The sequence below is a fragment of the Hemicordylus capensis genome, chromosome 11 (assembly GCF_027244095.1).
Source record: "Hemicordylus capensis ecotype Gifberg chromosome 11, rHemCap1.1.pri, whole genome shotgun sequence".
In the NCBI taxonomy this organism is placed as follows: Eukaryota; Metazoa; Chordata; class Lepidosauria; order Squamata; family Cordylidae; genus Hemicordylus; species Hemicordylus capensis.
Window position 1 is genome coordinate 10,302,630 of NC_069667.1, and position 8,264 is coordinate 10,310,893.

The window sequence follows — 8,264 nt, forward strand, 5'->3', positions numbered from 1 at the left end:
ATCTCCACCATTAGAAAAATGGCATCTTCCAAATACTAAATTCATTGTGGAATATTCTAATTTTTGGACTTTGCACATGCTTACATCTACAGGTGAAACTCGGAAAATTAGAATATCGTGCAAAAGTCCATTAATTTCAGTAATGCAAATTAAAAGGTGAAACTGATATATGAGACAGACGCATTACATGCAAAGCGAGATAAGTCAAGCCTTAATTTGTTATAATTGTGATGATCATGGCGTACAGCTCATGAAAACCCCAAATCCACAATCCCAGAAAATTAGAATATTACATGGAACCAATAAGACAAGGATTGTAGAATAGAACAATATTGGACCTCTGAAAAGTAGACAGTGTACTGTGCTTGATTGGCCAGCAAACTCGCCTGACCTGATCCCATAGAGAATCTATGGGGCATTGCCAAGAGAAGGATGAGAGACATGAGACCAAACAATGCAGAAGAGCTGAAGGCCGCTAATGAAGCATCCTGGTCTTCCATAACACCTCATCAGTGCCACAGGCTGATAGCATCCATGCCATGCCGCATTGAGGCAGTAATTGCTGCAAAAGGGGCCCAAACCAAGTACTGAATACATATGCATGCTTATAGGGACCCACTGACTGAGCAAGGACAGGGCTTCTTTTTTGGCTAATATCCTTGGTTAAGAGCCACCTAGTGGCGTAGTGGGGAAATGACTTGATTAGCAAGCCAGAGGTTGCTGGTTCGAATTCCCACTAGTACGTTTCCCAGACTATGGGAAACAGCTATATTGTGCAGCAGCGATATAGGAAGATGCTGAAAGGCATCATCTCATACTCTGCAGATGGCCATGGTGAACCCCTCCTGTATTCTACCAAGAAAACCACAGGACTCTTTGGTCGCCAGGAGTCGACACCGATTCGATGGAACACTTTCCTCTTTTATCCTCAGTTAAAATTGTGGGCCCCCGTAGGAAGGGAAGGACCCACAACTAACTAGTAGTTATTTTAATATTGATCTCTATAATTAATTTTACTGCAATAATCAATGCACTGAAAATTGACTTCAAACCCCACCCCCATACATCATCATGGTTGTTTCTGGCCCTCTGGGAAGTTTGAGTTGTGCACCCCTGGCATAAATGCAATGTCAGGAACAGGAAAATCCATCGAAGAGCCTTCTCTGCCCCCCTCCCTCAATCTGCCCAGGGAACAAAGGACACGGACACTTTGCTGCAATGAACAGTTGGAGAACACCTTTACGTTTCAGAGAGAACACTACAAGCCGCAGGCATTTAGAAAAACAGTTACAGGCCGCTTCCAGCCAGTTCAGACATGAAAGGCATCGATTTACATTCAAAGCTTTCGGGGGGTGGGTGGGGGAGAAATCGTAAAGGCGAATAGGTAAAGGCTAAGAAGGAGTATGCAGCTTTACACATAGGTCAGCACCCTGCCGGTCCAAGGATGGGGTGCCCCCGCTCATTTTGTGCCTCTCCAAACGGCGCCCGTGTTGCTCACAAGCTCAGACAGGCTCTGTGGCCACTAAGAATTGTGCCACCCTGCAGCACCAAGCCTCCCATTATCTCCATAGGGAGGCTTGCCACTACAGCGATGATACAGTCTTTAGTGGGGACGGAGCCTCTCCTGAGGTCATTAGCAGCAGGGATGCGATTTGGAGAGACACGAAACAAGCACACGTGCCCTGGTCTTGGGTCGGCAGGGCCCTGCGCTGGAAGCCGGTAGGCTGGTTCTCATGACCATAAATGGGCACCCTACCAGCTTCAGAAGCTGTGTGCACACCTGATTTTTTTTATCGTGCGAGAGCAAAAACTAGGGATGGGCACGAAATGCTTCGTGCATATCCCAGTGGGTGGGGAAGGGTACCTTTAAAATGAGGCAGGCAGGTCGTATCTGCTCCTCTGATGAGCCGCTGCCACGCCGACCCACTGTCGTTCTTTCAATCTAACTTGTCCCCTTTAAACTGTCGTGTCGTGCCAATGGGATGCTGCTCCCAGCAGCCCTCGGGCGGCATCAGCACACAAATGGCATTGACGAATCGGCTCACCAGAGGAGTAGGTACAACCGAACTGCCTCCCTTTAAAGGTATCTCTCGCCCCACACCCAAACGTTTTGGCTGCAGGAAGCCGAATCGTTCTGGCGCCTCTTTGGAGAGGCCCCAGAACGATTCGACCACATCCCTAGCAAAAACCTAGAGAGGCAGTGAGAATAATGGTGTGGGAGCCTTGCACTGGGGAGGCTGGCTCTTCCACCTACCTCAGCTGGGTGCAGGCACTGGGTAGGACAGCCTCATCCTGCACGAGGCTCCCCCATGATCACTCTCCCCTCTTCCTGCCTAGTTTTTACTCGCACACAATAAAAAACCAGGAGTGCCCACAGCCCCCCAATCTGGGAAGGATGTTGGTCCTATCCAGTTCACAGTAGCGAGAACGAGCCTATAGTTTGTTTTAAATGAAGTCTTAGGCACTGCGTTTTAGCCTCGACATCCAGAATCCAGATTCAAAGCACAGCCACTTCCTGGATGGCACAGAGAACGATCAAGATGGAGCAGGAGCGGATCTGGAGCCATCCGCACTTTGGCATCTTTCTGCTTTGGCAGGTCCTAAGTGCCTTAGAGTGCAAGATTCAGACCCTCTGAATAACTGTTCTTAAAAAGAAACTCCCTTGTTTCTCAGAATGTGTAAAGGATCCCTCGCAAAATTATCCTCGTTGAAGTCCAGGGCACCCAGCAAGCCAGTGTGCACTCCTTTTGAACTCCTTTCAAAGACAGCTTAACCTCACGGGCGGCCTCACACCACGGTTGTAAACAGAAAATATGTATTTGAAATATAATACTTGGGAGACTGGGCGTGGATGTCAACAGATATCATGTGGGTTAGAAAAAGGCAGCCGTGAGGGGCCTCACAAAGCACACAAGATCCGGGTCACTGCTCGTCCCTCCGAAACAGGCACGAGGGAGGCCGAATTTGGTCGATGGATAATGAGGCATGAAGAAGACACAGAGACATGCCACGAATCATCTCAGTACAGGCTGGTTTTCTTCATGATGCGCAGGAACTCCTGCTCATTGACCTCCCCGTCCCCGTCCCGATCAGCTTCGTCAATCATTTCCTGTAGGATCAAGGATCAAAAGGTGAGATCCTGGAAGCTAAGTGGATCACTCTCAAAAGCAGACAGGGTGCGATTTTCTTCCGAGAACTTTCCAAAAGGACTGGCACCCCCGTAATCTGCCGCCTGTGGTGAACACCACTCATGAAAGGGCCGCCTCATCTGCTTGACCTACCTGACCCATGCCATAAAGATGGGAGCAACTTCATGGCCTTAACCAGGAACACAGGAAGCTGCCTCATACCGAGTCAGACCACTGATCCCTCCAGAGCAGGACTGTCTACACAGACTGGCAGTGGCTTCTCCAAAGTATCAGGCAGGAGTCTTTCCCAGCCCTACCTGGCCATGCTGGGGGCTGAACCTAGGACCTTCTGCATGCAAAGCAGATGCTCTACCTCTGAGCTACCCAGCTACTGAGCTACTTTGAAACCCGCATTGTTGCAATTTGTATTGGTTTGTAACTGCAATTGAACAACAGCTGGGGGTGCCACAGTTTGAAACCCTTGATCTAGAGGTTCTGTTTAAATCTCAAAGCAAAAGAACAGATTTATGGAATCTGTGGTGCTTGAGTCTGATAGAATTTGGATACCGAAGATGTAGAGCTTCTTTAACAAACAGAGGTGTACTGAATCCGTGAAGTGAACTGTTTATCAAGGGCTACTGCATGCAAACTCCCAGCCCTTCCACACCTGCAACTCCTCATCGGTGAGATTCTCCCCCAGTTCTTTGGCCACACGTTTGAGGTTTTTGAAAGAGATTTTGCCGGTTTCGTCATCATCAAAGAGTTTGAAGGCTTTCAGGATCTCTTCTTTGGAATCTTTTTCCGCCTTGGAAAAAAGGAAAATCATCATTGACGTTTCAGACAATCTAGGCTCAAGAATGTGAACAATCAGCAGCTGAAAAAGTAAAATGTTATTCTCTCCTAGGCATGTAAGAAATGAAAATGACATACAAAAACAATGAAGATGAAACTAAAGGCTTGTAGTCAAATATATGGCTGGTTGATTAACATTATTCATTAATTATCATCATCATCACCATCCAGCGTGACAGCTTCCCAGAGTCATCTGATGGGCCACTGTGGGAAACAGGATTCTGAACTAGAGAGCCTTTGGGCCTGTTCTTATGTTCTTAACATACATGGTCTGTTGGTGTCTCTCCCCCACTATGTTATAAAAACTCAGGGCCTACCCTGGAAGGATGTTCTTCCAGGGCAAGAGTCTCCTGTCTCCTGCAGATCATAGTTTCTCTCTCAGAATCGCACCCACTCTTCCCAGCTAATCAGGGCAGAATGCTACAGGTACTGTAGTTGGATCATGATATCTAGACTTACAGCAGGACAGAGCAATCTGAATTGCAGGCTTAGCGAATTCAGATGCAAAGGTTACAAAAAGGAATTCAGGATCCTTTTGAACTCTCTCCCCAAATATTAGCAAATGGCCAAGTTCCTTGAATGCTTATCCAGCCTACCTACCATTTTCTGGGTCATCACTCCTAAGAAGTCATTGTAGCTAATCTTCCCAGTTCCTTCTTTATCAATGTCGATGATCATTTTCTTGATCTCATCTTTTTTGGGTTCAAACCCAAGTGCCCTCATGGCAACCTGTGAACAATGAAGACAGGCTGGAATCTCAGCAAGGAAAGGAAAGACCAGCATCTCATCTATAAACCTAAAGCACACCATTAATACAAACACATTCACATCTGAGAAACAGGGAGGGTTGGTAAGCATTCTGATCAGCAAACTGTGGACTAACAGAGGAGAGAAGGTATGTATGACCAGACTCCTGGAAGCAAAGTGTCTCCTACTGTCGCTTGCCTGGTGGCCCACAGTAAGTAACAACACCCATTGCTAGATAATGTAATGGGGACCAAGGAAGGGTATGGCAGTTCTACTGAAAAGACCATACATTGCAGAGAACAGAGGAACAAAGGGAGCTGCCTTATACTGAGTCAGACCATTGGTCCATCTAGCTCAGTAATGTCTTCACAGATTAGCAGTGACTTCTCCAAAACTGGAGGTAGGAGTCTCTCTCAGTCCTATCTTGGAGATGCCAGAGAGGGAACTTGGAACCTTCTGCAGGAAGCAGGTACATGCTCTTCCCAGAGCGGCCCCATCTCCTAAGGCCCCATCTCCTTGTGAGCATCTTACAGTGCTCACAAATGTCTCCCGTTCAAATGCCACCACGGTAGACCCTGCTTAGCAAAGGGGACAAGTCATGCTTGTGACCACAAGACCAGCTCTCCTCCCAATAACCTACTCTTCCAAGATCTTGGAGGAATGGCTGCTCAGCTGGTGCAACACTTCACTAAGCAAGTAAATAGGAGAAGCAGCAATAAATAAGGAAGAAGATACAACAGGCTGTTTAGCACAATCTTATGCATGTTTACTTGGAAGTACTCCTACTGTGTTCTGTGGGGCTTATTCCCAAGTAAGTGTTTACATGGCTGCTGAACCTTAGACACAGTTTAATCATGTTCCAGCTTGCCTTCAACTCTTTCACGTCTATGTTTCCCGTTCCATCAGTATCAAACAGATCAAAGGCCTCCCGGATCTCCTGCTTCTGCTCTTCAGTGAGTTCAGTTTTAGGGGCCGTCTTCTTCCTAGGAGGTGGAGCCACCAGCGGTGCCTTCTTGTAGTTGGAAGCCTTAAAATGTGCATGATAGGCAGAAACAATAACATTAGGAAACAGCAAGCCAGTTAGGAACACAGGAAGCTGCCATATACTGAGTCAGACCATTGGTCTATCTAGCTCAGCATTATCTTCACAGACTGGCAGCAGCTTCTCCAAGGTTTCAGGCAGGAATCTCTCTCAGTCCAATCTTGGAGATGCTGCCAGGGAGGGAAATTGAAACCTTCTGCTCTTCCCAGAGTGGCTCCATCCCTTGAGGGAAATACCTTACAGTGCTCAAACTTCTAGTCTCCCTTTCATATGCAACCAGGGCTTAGCTAAGGGGACAAGTCATGCTTGCTACCACAAGACCAGCTCTCCAGTTCTAGTTCAATACACAACCGGGATGCTGATATCCAAGCTACTCCCTTCCCTCTCTAAGTATTCAGTAGGCACTGGCTTCACTTTTGCAAATGTTTCTCCAGAACCCTGTTGGCTAGGACATTGCTTCCTTAAAACCAAAACAAACAACTCCTGAAACTCTCAGAATGCCAAGGTTGCACTGTATTACAGCTCACAAAGGAAGATTGATATCATACAGTGAAAATTCCAAGCATCTCTCCTTTCACTTACTAAGATTTATACTAATGCTAGATAATCATGCCTTGTGACAGCTGTTCATATCAGAGATAATAGTTTTTGTTTTAAATTGAACAGGAATATTTTCTGGGGTTGGGTGGGGGGATGCCCTAAATCTAATGGAATCTGATTTAACATGTTTGGATTGTACATACTTTGGGATTTTAAAATTACCTCCATTATGCAAATAAGTAGACCAATGCATTGCGTGTATATAATAATATATGTTTCCTAGGGACAGTCATCTGGGGAAAAACATATTTTGAAACTGATCAGTTTTGCTATACTGGTATACTAACCATTCATTATATTATTAATTTTATGAAACAGTGCATTTTTAAAAGTGGAAGATCCATGGAAAATTATAACAATGGGGAAATAAATCAATGCAGAGTACTTTCTGTCCCACAAAACTGCTATAAGGATGCCTGAGAGATGGTGTGTGATGCACTTTAAACAGTCTAAAACGTTATACACATACCAGGCAATAGTACTGTACTGTTTTAATGTCTGGTTGCAGAGGGAAAGGAGAAGCAGTTCAAGTTTAAATATGCAATGCTGCTGGGTGCTGCAGCTGGGTCATTTTAGCAGTGAGGGGATATCGTTTAGCCCCTAATACAACCAGTCCAACTCAGACTCTGTTCTTACTGGGAGGGAGGTCAACATATACCAGGACATACTACATTACATACTACAGCAAGGCTGCACAACTTTGGACTTCCAACTACTGTTGGGCTACAACTCCCATCACCCCCAGCCACAGTGACCAATAGTGAGGGCTGACAGGGCAGCAGCTGCAGACCAAAGCTGTATACTGCAGCCCTGAGGTGCAGCTGGGGACTCGGGGCACTGGATGTGAATCACCCTTCCAAAAAAATCCCCAAAACACAACCCCAGGCAGATTCTTGCATGTCGAAAGTTGCACTGTTTGCAGGATCCCTGTGGCTAGCTGCAAGGTCAGAGGGAGCTTTCTCCCCGGCATGCTCGATTTCTACCTGGCAGGGAATGCTTCTTGGTTGGCAAGATCGTCCCATCCAGCGAGCTGCTGTAGCCCAAACTGGTGCAGCCCATCCACCGTTAAACCTGCCTAGTGACCACTGATTGCAAGGACTGGAGAAACGGGCATGATGAGGATTCCAGTGCAGTGTTTCGTCTAACTGGGACTCCTAGATGTTGTGGACTACAACTCCCATCGCCCCCAAGCAAAGGCTATTGCAGCTGGGGATGCTGGGAGTTGTAGTCCACAACAGCTGAGGATCGCAGTTAGAGAGGACGCTGCTGGCCAGTCATCCTGCCGCTGGGGAGTGAGGGGGCCATCGCCCTTCCTTGCCCCGACAGCGCCTTACCCCGCTCCGAGCAGGGACGCCCCCTTGCGAATCCACACCTGCATATATTAGCATACGCCAATCCCAATTAGCATAAACTGGCACGCCCGGCCCCCACACACAGAGGGAGGCGGAGCTTGCAGGCCTGGCCCCTAGAGCCACTCCATTGCGTGGGCGCCCCTGCCCAGGGTCTATATCTGCATATATTAGTATATGCTAATTATAATTTTGCATAATTCGGCATTCGTCAGGGGCGGATCCCCCCTCCTTTCTTTCGCCCCATAGAGCAGCCGCTGTCTCTTCTCTCCCGGCCGCAAGTTCACTGACCATCCCGGGCCGGGACCGTAGCGAGCAGATCCGGTCCGGAGTTGATAAGGCACCACCAACGAACCAAGCCGACAGCGCCGCTCAATATCGCGCCCCCCCATTGGCCCGGCTTCCCCCTACCCACGCGACGACGCAGGAGCAAACTCCTCGGCGATTGGTCGCCCCTCCAGGCGCGCGAGGGCCGCACCGCGCGGCCATTGGCAGATGGCCGGGCCCCCGTCGGCCGGTGCCGATTGGGCGCGGACAGGACCAATG

The 8,264-nt window shown here is 48.0% G+C and overlaps 1 protein-coding gene across 2 annotated transcripts; it reads right to left on the minus strand.

The window, feature by feature from the left end:
* Positions 1-1,221: 1,221 nt before the first annotated feature.
* Positions 1,222-8,164, minus strand: CETN2 (centrin 2). 2 transcript variants are annotated; one of them, XM_053274274.1, is made up of 6 exons: positions 8,010-8,082; positions 6,532-6,602; positions 5,596-5,754; positions 4,581-4,709; positions 3,796-3,933; positions 1,222-3,109 (listed from the first exon to the last, which is right to left on the minus strand). In XM_053274274.1, the coding sequence occupies exons 2-6, from the start codon at positions 6,535-6,537 to the stop codon at positions 3,020-3,022; spliced, it is 522 nt and encodes a 173-aa protein (XP_053130249.1). In that variant the 5' UTR covers positions 6,538-6,602; positions 8,010-8,082; the 3' UTR covers positions 1,222-3,019. The 2 variants fall into 2 exon arrangements, with proteins under 2 accessions (XP_053130249.1, XP_053130250.1); XM_053274275.1 differs by lacking the exon at positions 6,532-6,602 and having other exon boundaries at positions 8,010-8,164.
* Between the last annotated feature and the right edge of the window lie 100 nt (positions 8,165-8,264).

What these genes read in the sequence shown, in the direction of transcription:
- CETN2 (XM_053274274.1), bottom strand. An exon ending in TAGACGTGAAAGAGTTGAAG is followed by an intron (nt 4,710 to 5,595) that starts GCAAGCTGGAAC and finishes CATTGTTCACAG; the next exon opens with GTTGCCATGAGGGCACTTGG. An exon ending in TCACCGATGAGGAGTTGCAG is followed by an intron (nt 3,110 to 3,795) that starts GTGTGGAAGGGC and finishes TTGATCCTACAG; the next exon opens with GAAATGATTGACGAAGCTGA.